Source organism: Hylobates moloch, unplaced genomic scaffold (assembly GCF_009828535.3).
Source record: "Hylobates moloch isolate HMO894 unplaced genomic scaffold, HMol_V3 SCAFFOLD_1, whole genome shotgun sequence".
NCBI lineage: Eukaryota > Metazoa > Chordata > Mammalia > Primates > Hylobatidae > Hylobates > Hylobates moloch.
In genome coordinates this window covers 215,113,346-215,139,199 of record NW_026652276.1, presented here as the reverse complement: position 1 = coordinate 215,139,199, position 25,854 = coordinate 215,113,346, and the positions used below count along the sequence as shown (strand labels likewise).

General features: G+C 38.6%; 1 protein-coding gene across 6 annotated transcripts in view; it reads right to left on the bottom strand.

Moving 5' to 3' along the window:
• LRGUK (leucine rich repeats and guanylate kinase domain containing) overlaps window positions 1–25,854 on the bottom strand; it is a 157,178-nt gene that overhangs the window by 98,238 nt on the left and 33,086 nt on the right. For all 6 annotated transcript variants that reach the window (XM_032753545.2, XM_058426861.1, XM_058426879.1 and 3 more), the window contains exons 7-11: window positions 20,696–20,839; window positions 9,655–9,735; window positions 7,227–7,313; window positions 5,687–5,793; window positions 17–136 (exon numbers count right to left, since the gene is read on the bottom strand). In XM_032753545.2, coding sequence (XP_032609436.1) covers window positions 17–136; window positions 5,687–5,793; window positions 7,227–7,313; window positions 9,655–9,735; window positions 20,696–20,839 — 539 coding nt within the window. The remainder of the gene's footprint in view (window positions 1–16; window positions 137–5,686; window positions 5,794–7,226; window positions 7,314–9,654; window positions 9,736–20,695; window positions 20,840–25,854) is intronic.

The window sequence follows — 25,854 nt, the reverse complement described above, 5'->3', positions numbered from 1 at the left end:
CAATAAACAAACTTACCCGTATCTGAAGTAAGTGCTAAACTGTCTGCAGAGGCGATGGGCAAGTTCTCGTTTCCCACAAGCTGCAGGACCAGCTAGTATCAGCATAGGATAAGGGGCATCCAGGCTGGGAAGAGTGCTACAACACAGGACCAGAGTCAGTTCTACTGCAGTCAGGGAGACAGGACATTAACTACATCCATTAGGCCATCATTAACCCAGCTAAATGAGCACTTGCTATATAAGACACTGAGTAGAATAGTTGTCCTTTCCAGAAACAGACTGATTATATGTCAAAAATAATATTCAAAGCATAGATAACAAATAAGGTAAAATATGAACTTATGTAAATTTACTTTAACATGACTTTTAAAGGAAAAATATAGTATTTATTGGTTCTTGATTGCTAGAGTGAAATATTCCTCCCCAAAACTCATCAATGAAAGAAATAGGACTGTTAAAGTTAAATAAGACTGTAAAGTTAAGATAAATATTCATAACTATTGAATTAGAATGCAGGTATGCAAAGCCAACTTAACAGTAATAGCTAAAATTTACCTGAGCAATTACTATGTGCCAGGAAGCATTCTAAGAGTCATGCATGTATTACCTCATTTAATTATCACAGGAAGCTAATGAAGATGTTTCTGTCATTATCCCCTTCTAACGTATGAAGAAACTGAAGTACAAGGAGGTTAATTAACTTGCTCAAAGTGATAGTTCTTTTTTTTCTCTTTTTTTAAAATTTTATTATTATACTTTAAGTTCTAGGGTACATGTGTACAATGTGCAGGTTTGTTACATATGTATACATGTGCCATGTTGGTGTGCTGCACCCATTAACTCGTCATTTAGCATTAGGTATATCACCTAATGCTATCTGTCCCCGTCTCCCCACCCCACAACAGTCCCTGGTGTGTGATGTTCCCTTCCTGTGTCCACGTGTTCTCATTGTTCAATTCCCACCTATGAGTGAGAACATGCGGTGTTTGGTTTTTTGTCCTTGCGATAGTTTACTGAGAATGATGATTTCCAGTTTCATCCATGTCCCTACAAAGGACATGAACTCATCATTTTTTATGGCTGCATAATATTCCATGGTGTATATGTGCCACATTTTCTTAATCCAGTCTATTGTTGTTGGACATTTGGGTTGGTTCCAAGTCTTTGCTATTGTGCAAAGTGATAGTTAATAAGGGACAGCTGATATACAAATGTAGGTTTGGCTGCCAAGCCTGAAGACTGGACTAAAGAATGAATTGATTAATAAAATCTCCTGCAGTCAGGCGTGATGGCTCACACCTGTAATCCCAGCACTTTGGGAGGCTGAGGCAGATCACCTGAGGTGAGGAGTTCGAGACCAGCCTGACCAACATGGAGAAACCCTGTCTCTACTGAAAATACAGAATTAGCAGGCGTGGTGGTGCACACCTGTAATCCCAGTTACTCGAGAGGCAGAGGCAGGAGAATCTCTTGAACCCAGGAGATGGAGGTTGCAGTGAGCCGAGATGGCGCCATTGTACTCCTGCCTGGGCAACAAGAGTGAAACTGTCTCAAAAATAAAAAATAAAAAATAAAAAATAAAAATCTCCTGCAACACACTGAACGATGTGTTTAAACTCTACTCATGACACAAATTGTAGCAATCTAGAATAAAATATAAAAATTTAAAAAACCACATGGCTGAGGTGTGGATTCTATGAAGATGAAGGTATAGATTCTGAGAAGAGTCTGTGGAAACAATGAAACAGCATAGTTTTTCAATCTCTCCGAATTCCCACAGAAGAACTTGAGAGCAAAAGCCTATAGGAAACACATATAAGTACATGAAACAGTATCGCCAAGAGCCATGGACCCACAAAATCAATGCAGGAGGAAGAAGAGGGAAGCAATGGGCAGCATCTGACAGATCTGAGAGCAAGTGAACCCCAAAACAACCACTGGGTACCTGCCAAGAGCAGGCAGCCTGAAGCTGTACATGTGCAAAAGCCTGAACATGAATGTTCATGACAGCTCTATTTGCAATCACCCAAAACTGGAATCAGTCCAGATGTCTTTCAACAGGTGAGCAGTTCAAGTAACTGTGATACCTCCATGCCATGGAATGCTACATGGCAATAAGAAAGAATGAACTATTGATTCATGCAACAACTCGAATGTATTTCCAGGGAATTAGTCTGAGTGAAAAAAAGAAAGCCAATCCCAAAAGGCTATATACTGTATGATTCTATTTATATTACATGTTTGAAACAACAGCATTATAGATAGGGACAGGGACAGATTAGTGGTTTCCAGGGGTTAGGGAAGATGAGAGGGAGGGAGGTGCTACGGCTATGATAGAGTATTACAAGGGATCCTTGTGATAAAACTGCTCTATATCTTGACTGTAGTGGTGCTAAGATGAATCTACACATGTGATAAAATTGCACAGAGGTAAATAGAACTAAAGACAAAAGAATGCATGCAAAACTGGTGAAATCCGATAAGGGTGGTGGATTTCCTGGTCAGTTTCCTTGTTTTAATGTTCTGCTATAGCTATGCAAGATATCACCATTGAGGAAAACTGCGTGACTGGTATATGGAATTTCTCTGTATTATTTCTTACAACTTCATGTGAATCTACAATTACCTCAAAATATATTTTTTCAAAAAAAAAAACTAAGAAAAAGAAAGTGACAAACATTGAAAATAAGCAAAAGAGAGCTTCTTCCTGAAGATGAAAACCAAAGGAACAGAAATCAGAGGCTATACTTCAAAAAACCTTCCCTGAAATTAAAACAAACAAACAAACAAACAAAAAGCACTATGCATTGAAAGGGCACACATTATACCCGAAATATCAGCTCAGAACTAAACCAGGACATAGTCTAGTAAAATTACTTGGCTTTAAAGAAAAAGAAAAAAAACTTCCAATTAGAAAAAAAAAAAAGCACATTATGTATAAGGGAAAGAAAATTAAATTATCATCAGATTTTGTTTTATGCCAAAAGACAATGGAGTAACATTTTTAATATATTCAAGGAAAAAGGCGTGGGTCATGAATTTTACATTTAGCAAAAATGACTTTCAAGTATAAAGGGCACACATTATAACATGCAAGAATTGAGAAGATACTGATGCCATATCCCTTCCTAAGGAAAATACTAGAAAACAAGCTTCATACAACCAAAGTGACTCAAGGGACATCAATATAATGACTGGTTGTGAGCAACAACTATGTAGTTAGCCAGAGAATTAAGACTAAATAAGAGCAAAGAAGGAGAAAGCATGGAATGTGATGGCTATATGTTTTGACAATATATAGTACAACACTATTTTCTAAATGGGGTGGTTGACACTTATATGAAATATATAGAATAGGCAAATTCATAGAGACAAAAGTAGATTAGAGCTTATCAGAGGCTGGGAGCAGAGAAGAACCAGGAGTTATTGCTTAATGGATACAGAGTTTCTGTTTGGGGTAATGAAAATGTTTTGGAAATAGATGGTGGTGATGGTTACATAACACTATGAATGTACTTGATGCCCCTCGACTGTCCACTTTAAAATTGTTAAAGTGCCAAATTTTGTTACATATATTTTACCACAATAAAAAACATGGGAGGAAATGGGTAAATTGTAGGCAAAAAATATTTTTAATGTTTTCAGGAATCATTTTGGTGGTAGTATTAGTACTGGTATTCTAATACCATTGTGGTACAATCTAGGATTTTTTCAAATGAGTAATTATGGGATTTGGTAATTTCTTCTTCCTCTGTGTCCCTTAGAACCAGATTTCTTGGTGTGGGAAAAAAGGAAATACCCATACAATAGCGAGGAGGTTGAGTAAAAGCTTAACTGTAGTTTTGGAATCAAATTGTAAATATCAAGAATTCAGGAGGTATTTAATCCATCTATCTATAGATAGACACAGATAGGTCTACCCAAACAGACAGAGATAGATATAGATAGAACAGATATAGGTAGATACAAATAGATTGGATGGATGGATGGATGGATGGATGGATGGATGGATGGATGGATAGACAGATGAATTGATGAAAAGAGTTACATTCTTAGCTCTTTCCACTAAAAGGCCTCTAAATAAATGACCAAGCTGATGGCAATGAGTATCTTAACTCCCAGACTGGAATTGGGAAATACTATTTTTCACTAAAACTGGGGCTTCTTGCAGAAAAGGCTGATTCCAGATTTGGGACAGGACATGTACAAGATGAGTCTGGAGAACTTTGTCATATCAGAAGGTAAGAAGCTATCAATGACTACCAGACCAGAGTCAAGGTTTGGCCATGTCATTTTAATACTGTATCCTCACCCCAATTATACCGGGAGAGGGGACAGTGATTCCCCAGTAATGGCAGCATACAAGTCTCAAAGCCAAGGGTTGGGGTTTCTCTCCTGGATCCTGACTTCTGGTGCTGACAGAGAGTTGTGTACTGGCCTAGACAGAGTAGGGAGGGCATTGCAGGCCTGCACACTAGCTACTGGTCCTTTGTTCATGAGTTTCCACAATGAATGCCACTCCATCCTGCAACATCTGGGCCTACTTGGCCTTTGTTCTTGTTTGCCCGACAGCCAGAAATGATCAAGACATATGTGTTTATCAAACACTGCTGCAAATTTCTTTGATATATGTTTTTATTTAAATGTACCCTAAAGCATGAAACAACTAGCAATACCATAAACTAGAAAAGAAATACAATGAGGAGATAAACGCCCCTCTTTTGAATCAAATGTGTTTTTCCAGATGTATGTAATAAATGATAATTCATTTCACCTAGAGGGCCACCATAAATGTAAAACTGTCAATGTCTACATTATTAAATTATATGTAAAAATCATGTCCTGGGTTGCAAAATAAAACATTTTGCTCTCTGTGGGAAACCAGCCATGTGAAGTACAGGAGCAAATACCACATGAAGAAGAGAAGCCATTTATATCCAAGAGATTTTACAAGTATTTTTAAAATGCCTTTGGGTATTGATAGAATTTCTGCATTATACTTATAGCATAAATGGCCATCTGCTCCAACAGATTGTTTTAAAAAGAAATGAAGAAAGCATGGTAAATCAGTCTTCGAATTCAGAGGTGAGAGACTCTGTTCATGTGTTCCACCGAGCTGGGCAACTCCTCCCTGCTGACTTTATCGCAGCTTAGTGCAAAGACTGTTTCAGGTTTTCCTTAGGCTAGCTGGGCTTCCTTCTAAGGGACTCCCTAATAATGTGAATTCATGGAACAGTCTTTGGCAAGGGTATTTAGCATTCACTCACAGCTGAGGGAAAATTTACAATGGATATAAATTACCACAATTTTCTGTTAAGGTTAAGGTCTGTGTTTCTCTCCTAAGGCAGAAAAATTGATCTTTTTTTTTTGGAGATTTCACTGTTGTATGGCACAAGCTGGCCACCATACAAGGGGCCAGAAAAACTAGTGAAGGTGAATCAACTCATCACCATGCTTGGGAAAATACCAGCAAGCAAGCAACACATTCAAGTACATGATATTAATAATATACCATAATGGAGATAATATTGTCTATCAAATAAAGACTTGGCCCCTTCCCTCAGAGACGGGGAAAAGCAGCCTTTATCGGAAATAAAGGGGTCACAAAATAGGGGCTAGGGGAAGTGATGAGGCTGTCTTTTGCTTGCTCACCCTGAATTCTGGCCTTTGGATTCCTAATAAGTACCTGTCAAAGATCCTCTGCGGCTGTATCATGCTGTTGACAACATGGGTCAGGTGGTCTTGAGCTGCAACCAGTTCAGGGGGAGGATCATATTTATTCACTGCTGAAACCTTTTCCAGAATTAGAGATGTAAAAGGGAAAAAAAGTTTTGTTTCTAAAAAGAAGACAAAGCTTGGATTTTTCCTTAATGAAATGTTGTACACGTGCAGCCAGGTACACAAAATAATTTAACACACACCCATTAACATTAGTATTCAGTCTTCATGTCTACTCTAATTTTCCTAAAATTTAAGAAATGATAATTATTTAAAAATATTCAGTGGAGTCTTTTGATCTGCTACTCCTTTATTCTGCCTGGTTTGGGAGGGAAAATGGCAAAACAAAAAACAAAAAAAACCACCAAACAAAAACCCACAGCCCCTCTAAAGCCCATGATCACTTTGAATATAGTAAACATTCTAACTTTTAATATGTGAAGAAGGAATAAAACTTACAGCTGTAGATTCCAGGTTTTGATGCACGGGGAATGTTTTCCTCATACCATTTCACCAAGAATGATTCCCACAATCCCAAATTCTACCAAAACTTCCTCCTCATTTAGCATAACTTCCTTCATTCAAGGATATGGGCCTTTTCTTCATAATGTACAGTTCTTCATCCCTTTGTCTTTCCCATTCTTCTAAATACATTATCCTCATCTATCATATGCCGTATCTTTACTTAATACATGGTTTTAAATTGTATTCCTTTTGCAAAATGTTAAAGGAAAAGAGGAATCTAATAAGTACCTTTGAGTGTGAGAATAATGACAGACTGGCATCTGCAACTATTTATAACCAAGATTTCAGAAAGGCATTTATGAGATGGAATACATGCCTCTCTACATATTTATACCTGTTTTCATTCCCGTCTCAAATTTGCATCCAGTGTCAGCAATCTCTCATTAGTAGAGATTTTGGCTGTCACCAGCTACTAAAGCAAGACAAAGCAGTGACCATGAGTATGAAAAGCAGGGAGGCAGGTGTTAGCATTCAAGGTCTCGTTATTCTGGAATTTTGTGACTAGATGAATCATTATTTTAAAGAGCAGAATTAAGGATTTAAAATATTAGAGTAGTGATTTATTTGAGTACCTTTTGATTATATGGTAAAGTGACATTATAATACATTTTATTGTTAAATGAATTTTTCAGGTAACACAGATAGAATCATACACCTTCCAAATAGGATAGTTTTTCAAACTGACAGTCTGCCATAAAGCTATGACCTATATAAGTGGAGTGTTGCTTCTGTTCCCCACAGCCAACCTCTTCACTGTACTAACAGCAAGCCATCAGGCCTTTCACTCCATTTGTGTTAATACTCACCTTTGCAGAGGGTTAAATGAACAGATCCTAAGGCAAGGAAACATTCCCTAAATGAATTAATGTACATATTGTTATGTGTCTTATTTATTGATTATATTGCTTCCACAGCAGGCAACATGAGCTTTTGAGCATATTAACCCATAAACACAATGGTAATGGTATGACATGATTACATACCTTTTCTTCCACTTTAATCTTCTTCTGATCTAATTTTGTTAACCGCAGAAGCATAAAAATTACGAAGAACCAATATTCAGACTTTTCCTATTTAAAATATCAAGAGGACTGTTCAGTTGCCTTCCTTTTCCCAAATCAACAAGCATCAGCATTGGGTTTTCATGAGCTTGGGCCTTTCACCTGCTACCTCATCATTCCCACACACACCCTCACAGGACTATGCATTTCACACTTCCCAGTCCCCTTACACTAACTCAGTGCAGACTGTGCCTTATAACTTATAAAGGTCTTCAAGTGTACACTCTTGTTACTCTCCTTGTGAGATTAGAGATTAACAGGACAGGTGGATTATCCTCATTTCTTTTTTTAAAATTTAATTTAATTGGCCAGGCAAGGTGGCTCACACCTGTAATCCCAGCACTTTGCGAGGCCAAGGCAGGCAGATCACGAGATCAGGAGATCGAGACCATCCTGCTAACACAGTGAAACCTTGTCTCTACCAAAAATACAAAAAAATTAGCCGGGCATGGTGGCAGGTGCCTGTAGTCCCAGCTACTCAGGAGGCTGAGGCAGCAGAATGGCGTGAACCCAGGAGGCAGAGCTTGCAGTGAGCTGAGATGGCACCACTGCACTCCAGCCTGGTTGACAGAGCGAGACTCTATCGAAAAAAAAAAAATTAATTTAATTTTAAGTTCTGGGACACATGTGCAGGACGTGCAGGTTTCTTACATAGGTAAGGGTGTGCCACGATGGTTTGCTGCACCCATCAACCCATCACCTAGATATTAAGCCCCGCACGCATTAGCTATTTATCCTGATACTTTCCCTCCTCCCACCCCCTGACAGGCCCCAGGGTTGCATTGTTCTCCTCCCTGTGTCCATGTTTTCTCATTGTTCAGCTCCCAGTTATAAGTGAGAACATGTGGTGTTTGGTCTCCTGTTCCTGTGTTGGGTTGCTGAGGATAATGGCTTACAGATTATCCTCATTTCTAAAGGCTACCAAGCCTTACAAAGGTGAAGCATCTCATCTAAGATCCCGTGGCCAGTGACTCAAACCCTGTCTTCTAACTCCAACAAGTCTCAATTCTGCAAATAATGAAACTTCAATATTTTATATTATTTTGTTTTTATTTATATGCAATATTTTGTATTAATTGTATTATTTATTATGAATTTGTTTGTAATAATAAAATGACATTCATTTATAAAACAAACTCCTTATTACTCCCTACCACCAGGATTATCTGCCTTTTGGAAATATAATTAGAGTTTTTGTAGTAAGAAGCTATGCCTCTTTGAAGGGAAAGACATTGGATATTAGTGGATGTTCCATTATATATTAGGTTGATGCAAAAGTAATGGTGGTCTTTGCCATTAAAAAGGTGTAAAAACCACAGTTACTTTTGCACCAACCCAATAGATGAGACCGTATATGAGGTGAATGTACAAAGCTTAGGTGTAAATGTTGGGGGAGGTTTTGTACATAAATCAGTTAACTTGTCAAAGGGCTTGTGATGCTTATTCATGCATATGCACAAACACCCTTCAGGGATCTGAAACTGAGGTGTCCTGGCCACTTTAAGCCCTGCCTCTTACTTTTCCAGAAATGCTTTTAAATTGCCGCCCACTGTTCCTGTCTCAAGGGCAGTTTTTAATTTATAAATGTTTCTTATATTTTCTGGTTTTCACCTATCTAGACATGTTCATCAAGATACAAACAAAAAGAAAGTTACTAAGAGCTACATGCAAAGTCAAGAGCCTGTGGAAACTAAGTGAAGGATACAGGTAGAAGGATGGAATGAAGGACAAACAGACAAGGAGAGAGGGAAGGAGACCAGGAGAAAGTATCTATCAATGGAGAGAAAGGGAGGGACTTGAAACACTCCCTGATCCTTCAATCCCAGAGGTGTGAAGAACTCCTGGGAAATGTATTATTCTGTTCTATAATTATTTTACATATACATCAAATTCATGGCTATATCCAGGTAAATTAGGTATCTAATCTTAGATTTTCTTTCCCCTGTTTAAAATAGGAACCACATTCTATCTCCACCTCTGGTGTCTTGCATTGTCTAATGTGAGAGAACATTGTTCTGCAATCTTATTGCCTCCTTCCTGTAACCTTTACCATCAGGGATGAGTCACAAATGACCAGCAGAGCAACTAAATGATACTCAGTTTCAGGCTTTCCTTCACTGACAGTCATGTGACAGCTTGTTAGTCATGAGAGAAGATGTTATGTCTTAAAAAAAAATTGTCACTTTAGGTACTACTAAACCCTTCCTTAGAGAGAAGGAAGATAGACAAACTCTATTCACATTCCTGATATTCTTTTATCAAAAGTACTTCTTGAAGAATTCCTAGATAGTTTCCCTCCACCCCCCCACTTTCTTCTCTCTCTCCCTCCCTGATACAAATAATGTCTCACCTGAATTGGATTTTTTAGAAGATTGAGAACTCGAAGGATGGGTAAATTTTTAATGTATTCTATTTCTCTCAGCTCAGCAATCTGTTCAATCAAAGAAAAAAAATTATCAACAGACTAAATGCGCAAAGACAATAGAAAACATAATACAACAGGAGACAGTTTGGGTCCTTTCAATTCAACTTATTTTAAAAATTGCTCTGTCTAGCTTTTTAATGAGAATTCCACAGAACTACGCAGAACAAGGGAATTATTGCATACCCCTTCTATAACTGTGCATGCATACAACCACGTTTTCTTTTTTCTTCTCTAGCTAGGGAACAGTACCTTTCCTCCTCTTATCCATGTTCACTTTAAGGCAGAAATAAAGTAGCATTCAACGTCAAAAACAGTACAAAAATGCACCCAAGGATGACCTGGTTACCCACCCCACCCCCATTCCTAGCCCTCCAGCCCTCCAACTTCCTTTCCCAATCCTGCTTCTGTCACCCTGGTCATTTGTGACTGGTTAAAGCCTTCTTTTTTTTTTTTTTTTGAGATGGAGTCTCGCTCTGTCACCAGGCTGGAGTGCAGTGGTGTGATCTCGGCTCACTGACACCTCCAACTCCCTGGTTCAAGCGATTCTCCTGCCTCAGCCTCCTGAGTAGCTGAGATTACAGGCACACACCACCACGCCCAGATAATTTTTGTATTTTTAGTAAAGACGGGGTTTCACCATGCTTGCCAGGAAGGTCTCGATCTCCTGACCTTGTGATCCGCCCGCCACAGCCTCCCAAAGTGCTGGGATTACAGGCATGAGCCACCGCGCCCGGCCAAAGCCTTCTTACTTCATGTACATATATGGTTTTATCACTTTTTCCAACAGAGAATTATTTCAAGGTAAAAAACTAAAAATTGTATGACATATTTCTTGATGGGTGTGTACTGTTCACCTTGAACTCTTTAGCTAACTTGTATACTTATGTTTTATGTACTTTTCTGTATAAGTTGTGTTTCACAATTTTAAAAAGTAGGAGAATGAGAGAAAAATAAAAAGATTGCTTGACAATTCCTTAATTTGACCAGAAATAGAACTTGGGCTGCAGCAGGCCTGAATTCTCTACTAAATTAAAGGCAAATAGGTTTGCTTAAATATTCTGTAATTAGCATAATTACAATTTTATCTCAAGTTTAGATATTAAACTTTTGCAAACAGTTAATCATCACTTTTTCATTTCTATTTTTCTCCAAATCATTTCTGCATGCATTGGAAAGCACTCCAACAGAAGGGTCACCAGTAACTCCTGAGTTATCCAAACACAATACACAGCTAAAATGCAAACTAGACCCAAAGCCAAGTCAGAGGACAAACATATGCACCATGTTCAAAGGATGCCATTTTCAAAGATATAATATGAAAGGTGAATGCCAGAGTTGCAATCTACAACCTGCACACATTAATCTTGTTAGAGCAACATTATACTATTATACACAACTTTTCCCATAAGATGACTAAACTGTCCATCAGTCGGCTATTTGGATTACCTTTTTTTTTTAAAGGGATCAATTGTTTTCTATTGTATTATTTGGGAAAGTGGAAAAGTAAACTTGTGAACAACAGATTAATTACCTTCTAGCATTCCACCTGTTCTTGTTCTTTTTTTTTTTTGAGATAGGGTTCTCGCTTTGTCACCCATGCTGGGGTGCAGTAGTACGATCATGGCTCACTGCAGCCTCAACCTCCCTAGCTCAAGGAATCTTCCTACCTCAGTCCCCCACCCCCGAGTGGCTGGGACTACAAGTGTGCACTGCCAAGCCTAGCTAATTTTTGTATTTTCTTGGAAACAGGGTTTTGCCATGTTGCTCAGGCTGTTCTTGAACTCCTGGGCTCAAGCAATCCACCCACCTCGACTTCCCATTCCCAAGTGCTAGGATTACAGCCGTGAGCCACCACACTGGCCTGCTCTTGTTTACGGACCTAACACTAATGTTAAGAGGAGATGTGTTCCTTCATTTATCACGTCTCACCAACAAGTCGTGGCCACATGCACTTGCACACATTGCTGGTGAGAGTGGAAATTGGTGCATTCTTATTTCATGTGTTTCATAAGCAATGAACCAGCTCTCCCACTTCAAGAGGTTTATACTAAAGAGATCATCTTGTATCTAATTTTTTGGTAAAAAATTAGATTTCCCTCAAGGCCATAGTCTCTAAGCATCACTATCTGGATCTAAAGGGAACTACTAAAGTCTTTTCTTTAAAAAAAATGTATATATATTACATAATTTCTATATGTGAAATATTCTATATTCTAATTTTTTGTAAAAAAATTAGATACAAGAACATTCAGTCTAACATTATTAGTAAAAGTAAAAAAAAAAAGTATGAATTCCTAAGAACACCATGATCCTGTAATTAAATGGGTAATAGTACAGTCCTATAGTAGGAACACTACACGCTCATTTTAGAAGATAGTGATATTTACAGTGATTGACATGGAAAGATCTCCTTGACATGTTACAAACACCATGAACACAGTGATCATGGAATATACAAAATTATATTACCACAAGATGTCAGCTGGGATCAGTTGGTTTTCTGAGAGTCAAATGAAAGGGACCCATCTTCCCTTCCTGGCCTTCCACAGGTAGGATGAGGTGACAGGGGAGAAGGTATGGGGTGGCCTGGCTTCACCTCTCCACGTCTACTGAATTGGCGAAGTGCCACAGATACTGCTTGCCCTGCATGCACCCTCCCTCTCCTGCACAACCTACCCCGAGGACTCCACCCTCACATCTTTTCTCAGCAAAGGCCACAAACCCAGGGCTGTGTGCATAACAGACTTTTACAGCAGGAGTAGAGACAACAGCACCCCCAAGAGCTTCCAGTGAAATACTGCCAGAAATGTTATATTCCTAGGGAAGTTCAGCCATCTGCTGCCAAGAATGTCATCTCAGCACAGTTGATCCCTAGACTCCAGTCCAGCACATTCTCTCACCTCCTTTGCCCCTATTGACGATAGTCCACACCCCCACCCCCAAAGCATGTTGACTTCCTCTTCTTTTCTTCTTTTACCGTTTCCCTCAAGGCCATAGTCTCTAAGCATCACCATCGAGATCTAAAGGGAACTACTAAAGTCTTCTCTTTAAAAAAAATTTATATATATATATAATTTATATATATGAATATATATTTCTATATGTGAATATATAAAAATATATAAGTACATATAAATATATGTTCTATATACACACATATGTATATATTTGTCTTCTTAGAAAACAATTGGGTAGAACCATTAAAATTTTTTTCACTGCCACATTTAAACACAAATCTGTGCAGAAAAATATTTTTCAAACTGCAGGGAACCCATCAAATAGTTGATGATGATGGTAAGTACATCACTGGAATAAGAATCAACAGATGGATCAATGGAACAGAATAAATACTTCAGAAACAGATCTTTTCTTTATTGGTTTTGTTTTACAATTTTAAGAAGGGGGAAAAAGAAAAAAAAAAAAAAGATTGCTTGACTTCCTGAATTTGGCCAGGGTTAGAACTTGGGTTGCAGCAGGCCTGAATTCTCCACTAAACTAAAGACAAATAGTTTTATTTAAGTTTTCTGTATCTTAGTAGAATCTTAAGAGAAATAAGAATGGTGTATATTTAAAAGATGAACCACAAATATTTTTCAAACTGTGAGGATCTATCAACTAGTTGATGATGATGGTAAGTGCATTACTGGAATAAGAATCAACAGACAGATCAATGGAACAGAATAAATACTTCAGAAAGTATTTATTTCTGTATCAGTGAGAAAATTAGTATTATTCAATGAAACTATTTTTTAAATGAGTTAATGAATGGGAATTGGTTAGCACAAGGCTGAGGAGATAATGAGTTCTCAATAAATGATAGTTGTTATCATTATATTACTATTAGATATTGGAAAAAGTAAATTAATTTTTTACATTTTTAGTTATTGTGGATACAGAAGAGTTGTACATATTTATGGGGTAAATGTGATATTTTGATACAAGCATACAATATGTAATGATCAAATCAGGGTAACTGGGGTATCCATCACCTCAAGCATTTATTATTTCTTTGTGTTAGAAATGTGACAATTCTACTCTTTTAGTTATTTTGAAATATACAGTAAAATATTATTAACTATAGTCACCCCATTGTGCTATTGAACACTAGATCCGATTCCTTCTATAAATTAAAACTTTTGTTTCAATTGTACCATAAAATGAATATGGATTAAGAGTTGAAAGGTAATAAAAGAAACCAGGGGAAAAAAGTTTAGGTAAACACCTAACAGATTTCAGAACAGAGAAAGACTTCATAAAAATTTTAAAAATAATAAAGGAAGACACAAAGAAAAATATTGATAGACTTCATAAATTACTTTCAAATGTGTACCAAAAGTACAATGAGTACAATGAAAAGCAGAAGAATGATAAAATAAATGATAGTCAAGGGCATGAATAGACAATTTCTAAAAAGAAAACTAAGTGTCTAACAAACAGGTCAAAAAAATGTTTAACCTCATGGGTAATCAAAAATTTTTATACAAAATAATGCAAAATACTGTTTTTCTCTACCAGAGTGACATAATTTTTATAAGACATTTGCTCACAAAGGTGTAGTAAGATGTGCTTATAATATAGTATTCTAACTTCATATACTGCTGGTAGGATATTAATTAGTATGAACCTTTATGAAATATAGTAAGAGTCTTGAAAATGCCTACATCCAGTAATGAAACGTATTTCCAAGAATCTATCCTAAGTAAATAATTTAAAATATACTTAAATATTTATAAATAAGAATATATACTGCAACAAATTTTAAACATAAATTTCAATAAGTAAATGACTCAGTAAATCCTGACATATCCATTCAATAGAATATTTTACAAGTATTAATCAGAATTCTGAAATGTTGGGACAATTTGTTTCCTACCTGGGAACTAGATGCCCACCTCACACTACCCACAAAAGTAAATCCCAATTGGATTAAAGACTAAATATGGAAAAACAAAACTTGAAATTATAAGAAAATATATAAGAATATTTAAAACCTTAGGGTATAGAGAAATTTCTTCAATAAAACATAAAAAGCAGAAATTACAAAAGACCATAGTGAAGAATAACTTTCAGACCTCACACTCTATTCCCCAGACATACAGTTTCACTTGATATATAAGTTTTCTAGGGTTTCCATAACAAACTACCACAAACCTGGAGGTCCAAAACAACAGAAATTTCTTCCTTCCACAGTTCTGGAGACCAGCAGTCTGAAATCAAGGTGTCAGCAGTCCTGTGCTCTCTCAGAAGGTTCTAGAGGAGAACCCTTCCCTACCTTCTCCAGCTTCCAGTAACTCCAGACCTTGCTTGGCTTGCGGCAACATAACTCTAATCTCTGCCCCATCTTCGCCTGGGTCTTCTCATGGCCTTCTGTGTGTGTATGGGTCTTCTTCCCTTCAGCCTCTTATCAGGGCATTGGGTTTAGGGCCACCCCACATCCAGGATGTCCTTCTCTTTAGATCCTGAACTTGATTACATCTGCAAAGACCCCTTTTCCACATGAGGAGACATTCACAGTTTCCTGGGGGTAGGCTTTTTGGAGAGGAGGGGCACACAATTCCACCTGCTACATGTAGTAAGGATTAGCTTCCAAGAGAAGTGGCTCCACGGCCAGGGCTTGCCTTCTGTCACAGAGAGCTGGCACAGCATGTCCCACCCTGCTGTTGGAATGGGACACTCTGCCTCTAAGGTTTAGGACAAGATAAAGAACCATGCACCAGGGGTTCTGGATGAAAGTAAGAAGGCTGGATGGCAGCACTGTCATCCAGTCACCTGAGTCACCTGAGCTGCAAACCCAGGAGTCATCCTCCGCAACATCTTCTTCCTCATCCACCACCTCCAATCTGCCCTAGTAATTCTTCCTCAGAAATACCTCTAGACCCCAGCCTTCCTTCCCCTTTCTTACTACTGCTACCTGATTGAAGGCCCTTGTCCTCTCAGCTCAAGCCCTTCCTCTGATCTCCAGTCAACATCTCCCTTCTCTGCCCTGTAGGAAGACAGTCAAGCCTCACTTCTTATACATAATCATTCCAGAATCTCTTCCCATGCAGCTCAAACATCAACCAAGCACTTGATAGAAGGGAGGCAAATCTGGATATTCCTGAGAGCTCCTGAGGGTCCTGCATTCAGTCAACAAATATTCTTTGTTTTTTTTTTAAGAGATGGGGGTCTCGTGATGTTGCCCAGGCTATAGTGCAGTGGTGTGATAATAGCTTACTGCAGCTTCAAACTCCTAGACTCAGGCCATCCTCCTGCCTCAACCTCCCAAGTAGCTGGGACTACAGGCACACGTCACCATGCCCAGCTTTTTTTTATTATTATTATTTTTGGAAGAGATGGGAGTCTTGCTATGTTGCCTAGGCTGGTCTCAAACTCCTGGCCTCAAGTGATCAGCCTACCTTGGCCTCTCAAAACTCCAAGAATACAGATGTGAGTCACCATGCCTGGCCAAGACAACAAATCTTCTTCAGTGCCATCTCTGAGCCAGGCATTGCTCAAAGTGAACAAGATAAAGTCCCTGAGCTCATGAAGCTAACATTCTAGTTGGAAAGCCAGTGAACTCTTAACAGATGTGAAACTAGAATATGCAATATGACATAACCTCAGGTAATAGTAAGTACTAATGATAAATTAAACAGTGTAAAGGGATAAAGAAAACAGGGAGAGGGTGCTGGAAAGGCCAGAGGGGGTCAGAGGCCTTTTTTCTGAGAGTTTGCCAGAGGCTTAAATGAAATGAAGTGAATTTTTTTCAAGATGTGGGGAAAGCTTCCAGCAGAGACACCCGATGTTACGAAGCTCCAGAGGTGGAAATATGCTGGATCTGCACGAGGATCAGAAGAAAATGGCTGACTTCACATTCCCACCCCTTCTGCAAGGGAGCACTGCGCCCCACCAGCTGCCCCTAAGAGTGCTGGTCTCCATCCTCAGTCACATAAACTGGCCACTGACAGCCAGTCCTGCGTAGCTGAACTAACCAAGTCAGATGGCGTGGAACCTGCGGTCTCCTGTTCAACAGCTGGCACTCTACTCAGTGAGCCAGTGCTAAAGCAGGCAAAGGGCAACTATCCCTGCTGACCCCACCATCATGGAGCCAGGGCACCAGGAAGCAGGCCAAGTCCATCACCGTGATATAGGCATTAAGAAAGGGGTCGGGGAAAAGGGGAAAGTCACATTACCTTGGTCTGAGAGTTCAAAAATTGTTTGTAAAAGTGATGAAGCAGCATCAAAACCTGGACTTAAAGTGTGTACCCATCAGCACTCTCTGCAGAGAGCCAAGACTATCCAGAGAGCAGTTGCTGAGCAGATCAGGGTATCCTGCCTTGGGCATCACCTTTGGGTGTAAGGAGGCCAAAGACCTCCAAGGGGGCCTCCCTCCTGTTTGCATCCCAGGGCAGGGGTATGTTGGCCAGGTGGAATGGAGATTGACTTTAGCAGGAGATCTGATGATGCTAGCATCAATGGCATACCTCTGCATCAATGTTGTCAGCCCCTGGAGGCCCCAAGGACTCACCCTGTCCAACCCTTCTCATTACAGGCCTAACCTAACAAACTTAAATCCAGAGAGAAATAAAATTCACTTAGAAGCCCAATTGGGTTTAATGTCCCCAAAGTTCCTTTTGCTCACATATGTGAAGAGAAGTGTGAGCCAAGGTTCAACGAAGAGGGGGGTAATGCACATTGCTTGCCGGGGACATTAAATGGCATCTGTCTTTGAACAACAAGAAGCAAGGAGTCCTCGGCAAAGAATGTTCTGCCTATACAAAGCATCGCAAAAATAGAGTGGAATAATGGTCTTCAGCTGCCATTGTCCCCGTCAGCATTCAAGGAGAGTGATTTCGAAGGAAAGCCAGAGCACTGCAAAGAACGAAGAGACAGAGCTCTGGCAGGAGCACTGTTATTACTCAGGATTCAGGTTCTCTCCATGCTTCCATTGCCTTATGAGTATTACCTTGTGAATCCTCACAAAAATTCAGAAAAGTAATTGGGAACCAACAGTGTGACATAACGACACTGAGACTTAGAGACAGCATTTTTCTAAGTCACTCCCAGACTGATCTCTTGCTTCTAGAAGAAAGGACTGAGGTTATAAAAGAGCTAACAGCTTGGGATATGTTTTAAATGCTAGAAATGATGTAAAATCTAACAAGACTACAGAGTAGAGGGTAACTAAGGTCTCCAAATCCCCAGCTGATGGTAAACATTCTCAAGTGGCCTTAAAAAGATGTTCAGATGATCACATGTGGGCGCTACAATGTTTCAGTCGCTAAAACCAAGTACATAATACTGATGAAGTGCTACCAATAAAACAATATTCTTAACGTCAGATTAATCATATGAGAAGCAGAAGCTAGGTTATTATTCTGCTAAATGATAAATTTTTCACCCCGATACACAGTATTCTCAGTAGTCCTGGAGAGTTCTCTGAGGAACTCTCCTGAAGGCTCAAAGAATATTTCAAAGTACTGCGGGTTGCTCCTCAACCTGCCCAGGGGAGAGCCGGGGAATTAGGTGATTGTTACAGAGCTCATGGGTGCCAAAGGATACCCCTTTAGGACCCGTGGCCACTTTTTTTTAATGGAGCCTCTTTAACATTTGAAAATTATAAACTCCTTTCTTCACGTGATGATACTCCTCTTTTTTCTTTAAAGTTTGTCAAATACAATTTGAAAAGCCTCTTGAAATGGAAGAGAACGACATACTATTTATGAGCTATTTCTAGATCTGTGCTGTCCCATATGGTAATTACTAGCCACATGCAGCTGCCCAGCCCTTAAAATATGGCCAGGATGAATTGAGACATACTTTAAGTGTAAAACACACACCAGATGTCAGAAACTTAGTATGAAACAACAGAAGGTTAAATATCTCATCAATAAGTTTGTATGTAGATTACATGTTGAAATGACAACATTTTGGATCTACTGGGTTAAGTAAAATGCATTATTAAAATTAATGTCACCTGTTTCTTTGCACCTTTTTACTGTGGCTACTGGAGAATTTTACATTACATCTGTGGCTCACGTGACGTTTCACCGAGAAAGCACTGTATTGGGGCATTACAACAGGCCCTTTCAGAAGGGAGGCCCATTAGTATTTTATGCACTATATCACCCTGCAGAGGTTAAGAACATTGAAACCGGAGGCAAACCATTCTCCATTTGCAGCCTGGCTCTGCTATTCGCTGGATATATGACTTTGGGCAAGTTACTTAACCTCTTTCTGCCCCTGTTTCTTCATCTGTAAAATGACAATAATAATAGGGTTATAATGAGGATTAAATGAGATAAAGTACTTAGGAAAGTGCCTGGTGCGTAAGTATTCAACAAATATCTCTAGAATATTTTATGACCGGAATTGTTATTATTATCATTACTGTTACTCCTTTTCCTAAATCCTGAGATGCATTGAGTTGAGACTTAATGAGAGCTTTCCACCTTTTCACCAGCCGTTGTATATATGTGAAAATCATTTTAAGTAATAAATTTTCTAAAAATCAGTCTTCAATGGCAAATGCATGAAAAGGACACTAAAACCACATGAGATGGAGATTGTGTGGACTTCCTAAGACACGTGGTACAGTGAACAAAGGTTGTCCACCAGAATTAACTGCAGAAGTTGCCAAAACAACTTAATATACAAGTCAAGGAGAATGAAAATGAACAGTTTTGTCTGTGATTGAAAACTCATCTGTTCCGAGGACTAATAACTGACTTTTCTTGATTCTTAGCAACCTAACAGATGAGGGAAGTCTGTTGGAAAAAAGGCTCATCACACAAAACTGACAAGCACCACCACAGCAGAACACAGCAAGATCCCCACAACACCCCAGCTCTCTTGAGTTGGCACCAACTGTCCCTTTCAGGCTCAGCCCAATTTTTCATTTTCAAGAAGAAATAAACATTCAACTTCCTTATGAAAGCATTCTCCCAAAAATGTGATAAAGTATTCGATATAAATAAAATAACTTTGTAGACCTTACAGCATAAGAAGTTTGCTAAAGTTACCAACTTAATACACCATGATTAGGAACACAAATGCTTTATTAAAAATAAAATGCAATTAAGAGTGAAAGCCAGTTTCTGTGATTTTTGAAGTAAAGTGTGCATTATTAAGCCAGACCTGAAAATCTGAATAAACCCAGTCCCCAACCCACCATGCACATTGATGTATAAGAACTCCCTTCCTGTGCCTCTTCTCTTGATTTTTAAGGGTTTAAGCCTTTCCTAGGGTATTTGCATTTTAAAAACTTTTTAATATTTTTAAATTGACAGATAAAATTATATGTACTTACTGTGTACAACATGATGACTTGAAATTCATCAAATCATCATGTTACATTGTAGGATGGCTAAATCTAGCTATTTAAGAAATGTGTTACATCACAAAGTAATCATTTTTGTGGTAAAAATGTTTAAAATCTACTCTCTCTGCATGGAAAAACACAATATATTTTTATTAACTGTAATCACCATGTTGTACAATCGATCTCTGGAACAAACTCCTTATGTAACCAAAATGTTGTATCCTTTGACCAACATCTTCCCAACACTTCCCTCATCATGACCCTAGACTTTTCTTTAAATGGCAGACATGGAGCAACACCAGCCAATGGCTATTCTTATATCTCCAACCTCCTTACTCTGATATTTCAGACATTCCTACTGCCATCTTTCTACACAAAATTTTGCATGAACATGTATCCTTTAGAAAATCATCCACACGTGGTTGCAGTTTAAACCTTAAAAACAATGTAATTAGGAATCATCACATTTTCAATAATTAAGATTTTAAGTATATTTTAAAAACAATCCTTCTGCAACTACTCCAGGAATTTTACTAGAACAATATTTCTAAGCTGACATTTAATGTGTCCGCCCTTGAGAAACCAAAAATGAAGGGTCTGTGCTAAGTCTCTAATATGTCCTCTTATGCCAACACTGAAACCAAGACATGTGAAGTACAACACTACCTTATTATCCTCCAGGTTGATCACTTCCAGGAGGTCATGATTCTCTAAGCCTTGGAGGCTGCTTATCTGATTGTGGGACAGATCGAGGTTCTGCAGGGCTTTCAGATCCTCCAAACCTGTGATCGTCTCAATCTGGTTATTGCTCTAAAATAGAAAAAAATATATTTAATGTCTCAAAGACCTCTCAAAGAAAAGTTGTAATGGCAAGTTTTCATTTTGGATACTGACCCAAATCTCTCTAAAAGAAATCAGTAGGCATTCTTGTCCTTCCCTCCATCCCATTTCCATCATTCACCTCTCTAAACACATACACATACCCCAGAAAGAAGTTCCAGTTTTTCAGCTGGAAAACTCAGAATATAATATTTTCATTAAAGTTAAAGCAAGATGAGTATTCAAATCAGTAAGAAAGAAAAAGGCAGGTAATATAAGCTTTTAACATTGCACACCTAAATGTAATGACAGCATAACTTCAGATATATCACTAGAAATATAAATTTAATGTAATTCTTTCACATCATCACAAGTAAGCCACTTGACTATTATAATCCCCACATACATTTTGTTTTCAGAAACACCCTAAATATAATCACTCATATGGTGAGGGTGCTAGTAGTCTGTTATCTTAGTGTTCTCCAATGAGCCATGCCCCCAGTTATTCCTGCCCTTGTGCAGTTCCACCCACTCTTTTTTTTTTTTTTTTTTGAGGAGTCTGGCTTTGTAGTCCAGGCTGGAGTGCAGTGGCACGATCTCGGCTCACTGCAACCTCCGCCTCTGGGGTTCAAGTGATTCTGCTGCTTCAGCCTCCCAAGTAGCTGGGACTACAGGGGTGCATCACTATGCCTGGCTAATTTTTGTATTTTTAGTAGAGATGGGGTTTCACCATGTTGGCCAGGCTGGTCTTAAACTCCTAACCTCAAGTGATCCACCCACCTCGGCCTCCCAAAGTGCTGGGATTAGAGGCGTAAGCCACTGCACCTGGCCGTAGTCCCCTGCTCTTAAACCTAGGCTGGACCTACGACTTAGCTTCACCAAATAATATGGTAGAAGTATGCCAGTTTCTAAGCCTAAGACTTAAGAAGGCCTGGCAGCTTCTGCTTTTGTGTCTCAGAAGTACTGAGCTACCACATAAGAACTGCAGCTACTGTGTTGGAGAGAACTTGTGGAGAGGTTATATGGAAAAGGAAATGTCACATGGGGAGACACCCTGACACTAAATAGAGAGAAAAAACCTAGTCATCCCAGCCTCTCAACTGAGCCAAGCCCCCAGCCAAGATGCCGGCTAAATGCAGCAAGCCCAGTGGAAGAACCTCCCAGCTGAGCCTAGCTCAGATTGCAGAATTGTTAGTTAATACAATGGTTATTTCTCCAAGTCACTACAACTGGGGTGGCTTGTTATGCAACAGTACATAACCAAACCAAGTTTTTCAATAATTCACACAAAAGCATCTTCTTCAATAATGAGAATAAAACAAAGATTTAAGACTGAAATGTTGTCTTCTTCCTCAATCTCCATATACCCATAACAACAAGTAAGAATAACAATAATTCTCGGCCAGGCACGGTGGCTCACACCTGTAATCCCAGCACTTTGGGAGGCCGAGGCGGGCAGATCACGAGGTCAGGAGATCGAGACCATCCTGGCTAACACGGGTGAAACTCCGTCTCTACTAAAAAATACAAAAAATTAGCCAGGCATGGTGGTGGGCGCCTGTAGTCCCAGCTACTTAGGATGTTGAGGCAGGAGAATGGCGTGAACCCGGGAGGCGGAGCTTGCAGTGAGCCAAGATCGCGCCACTGCACTCCAGCCTGGGTGACAGAGTGAGACTCCGTCTCAAAAAAAAAAAAGAATAACAATAACTTTCTTCCCTCTATATTTTCCCTGGGACACGTTTCCTGGTGCATTTGATAGCAAGAGCTCATTTTCATCCTATTTTTAAAATAAAATTTCATTTCAATAATGAGCAAGATTTGTATTCATTAGTATAATTCTATGGCTTTTAAAAACATGTTAATAGAATGTCGATAATCTACAAAGCTAAGTGATAGCACACAAGGGTTTATCATAGTATTCCTTTAATTTTTATATATGTTTGAAAAATATCATAATAGAAAAAAAATACCCATAATCCATTTGCCAAAGTAAAATCAAATTTCCTTCTGTCCAGAGTTCAAAAAAGTTATATAAAGTATAATAGAAAAGGGAAAGAAAAAAACTACACCAAACTTAAAGTCATATCCATATTAATTAACACACTGCAATAAGACCCCAATAGCCTATTCCAAATATCCCCATATATCAAATTTATATACAATGTATTTCTTCCTAAAGAACTCTGAAATGCTTTAGATGTGGTAGATAGACTGTAATTCTTCTTAATACACTTCTTCCCAAAGAATTTTGAAGTCCCTTAGGTGTGGTAGATAGACTGTAATTCTTCCGACAGTATCTCTAATGGCTTTCAAAGTGGTAGATGACATGAGAAGAGTGAGGCATAGACAAGTTTAATTAGATAGCTGATGGTCATAAAAGAAACCAGAACTGAAAAAAATTTAGAATCACAGAATTTCTGAATTGAAAGCTATCTAGTTAAACTCTTCATCCAATGCTGAAAAACCAATGCATCTCTCCTAAAAGGGGACATCCAGCTTCTGCACAAACAGTTCTTCCTGCTTGTTTCATAATGATTAGTTGGGAAAAGACTTTTAGAATAAAGCCACTTTCTTGAATAAATGAAATTAGAAACATTCTTAACCAACCAATTTTGGAAGAAAAAAACAGGCAGCATTTACTGTGACAAAATGAATTTTAAAGTTTGGAATGCATTGTCATTACTTGCTAAGAAGCTGGGTGACAGAACCCATTAGTGAACCACATTTTTCCCTTTATATTTATCATAAAAGTTGATGTTTGAGAATTAACAGTTGGTTTCTACAGTGAATTCTTCTTCTTTCTCTAAATTGTAATGTAAATTATTTTCAATAGCAACTAAAGCTACTGGTTTCCTGATTCCATGAATTAAAAATAGAAGTACTAAAAACTATTGAAACAAATTGTATAGATTTTATTAAACTTTGGAAAAGAAAACCTTTCTATTCTCAAAAAATTAAGAAAAATGAATGACAGTATATTCTGTGTATTCTAGTTGATCTTGGGTGATGAGGGCAGAGATTGGGAACAATCCATCAAATCTAAGAAAACAGAAGTATTCTATCCTTTTCCTAAAAGCTACCTGAGACAGAACTATCAACATGGATTATTTATTTTGTAATTGAAACACACTCTTAGGATGAAAATCTACATATTATTATTCTTAATAATGAGTTCATTCTCATTCCCTTAAGCACACCCCTATATCTTTTTCTATTTACCATGCTCCACTTTAAATGAATGGGAACATCAATACAGAGAAGATATGTAAAGAAAAGAACAAGATTCTAACAGACCACAAAATGAAGCATACCGGCTGCTAAAAATCCTTCAGATTGTCATAATTTTAAAATGTGACTTTCTTTTCTAACTTAAACATTTTCAATCTAATTTATCAAATTCACTTTCATTTCTGTTTTGCTCACATGCCTTCATGGGCGGAAAACATGAAAGATCAGGAAAATTATTAAACCCTCAGGTTCATCCTCAGTACTGGGATGCCAGTACTTTATCCTGACCTAACTCACTGCAGGAATGGAAGAGGTTTAGTTTGTGTTTTTTTTGTTTGTTTGGTTTGTTTTGTTTTGTTTTTTTGAGACGGAGTCTCGCTCTGTCACCCAGACTGGAGTTCAGTGGCACGATCTTGGCTCACTGCAACCTCCGCCTCCTGAGTTTAAGCAATTCTTCTGCCTCAGCCTCCCGAGTAGCTGGGATGACAGGGGCCCGCCACCGCACCTAGCTAATTTGTGTATTTTTAGTAGAGACGGAGTTTCACCATCTTGGCCAGGCTGGTCTTGAACTCCTGACCTCGTGATTGACCCACCTTAGCCTCCCAAAGTGCTGGGATTACAGGGCGTGAGCCACCACGCCCAGCCTGGAAGAGTTTTAAGAAAGCACTTCGAGCTCTAAGCTAAGGGAAAGAAAAATTAACACACAGCCAATCTTCAGTGATCTATGGTTAAATAAGACAGAAATAGTATATTGTATATGTCAAAAATCAGCAGATAATCCAAGAAGTCATTTCTTTCTTTTTTTTTTTTCTGAGGCAGTGTCTTACTCTGTTGCCCAGGCTGCAGTGCAGTGACATGATCGTGACTCACTGCAGCCTTGACCTCCTGGGCTCAAGTGATTCTCCCACTTCAGCCTCCTAAGTAGCTGGGACTACAGGCTTGCATCACCATGCCCAGTGAATTGTTTATTTTTTGTAGAGACAGGGTCTGGCTATGTTGCCCAGGCTGGTCTCGAACTCCCGGACTCAAGTGATCCTCCCACCTCAGCCTCCCAAAGTGCTGCGATTACAGGCATGAGTTGCAGTGCATGGCCCAAGATGTCATTTCAGGCAACAGTTTCAACAACCCCCTGTGGGATAGTTCTTGTAAGAAATCTACAAGCTACAAGCCTCATGGCTTGAAATCGCACCCGCCGACCCCATGATAGATGTAATGAAGAACAGCAAAGCCATCCAAGAGGGTAAGAAGTAGGAGGAAGGAGAAGAAAGAATCCTGGATATTTCACAGATAATACTGTAGACCCCCAAGTTAGGGAGCTATCCTGTTATTTCAAAAATACTGTGTATATGTTTGGGACTATTAGAATCCTGCTGAATTTCTGTAAATTGAGTCATAGTCACACAGCAGGTCACACAGCTTTGAAAGAGTGCTCTCTGTGGGAAAAAATAATCAAATTTAAACTTTGATTGGAATTGTTCATTTATTCTTAGCACTGTTTTTGATTTTCTAGAGTGGAAGACTAACACACACATGTTAAAATAAAAGGACTGTCAAAATTCAGTGCCCAGAAAACATCCTGTGGTTCATTTGAAAGCAGTTAAAGTGTTAACAGCAATAAATATTATGCTTAAGTATCCTTAAATGTTATTTTCACCAGTAAGATATTATAAAAAATATTTTTAAATACATGCTAAAAGTATACCTTTCTTTCCCAGTATAAAAAAGCCAATCACTTAAAATATTGAATTTGGATAACAAATTAGCAAATCATTTTACTT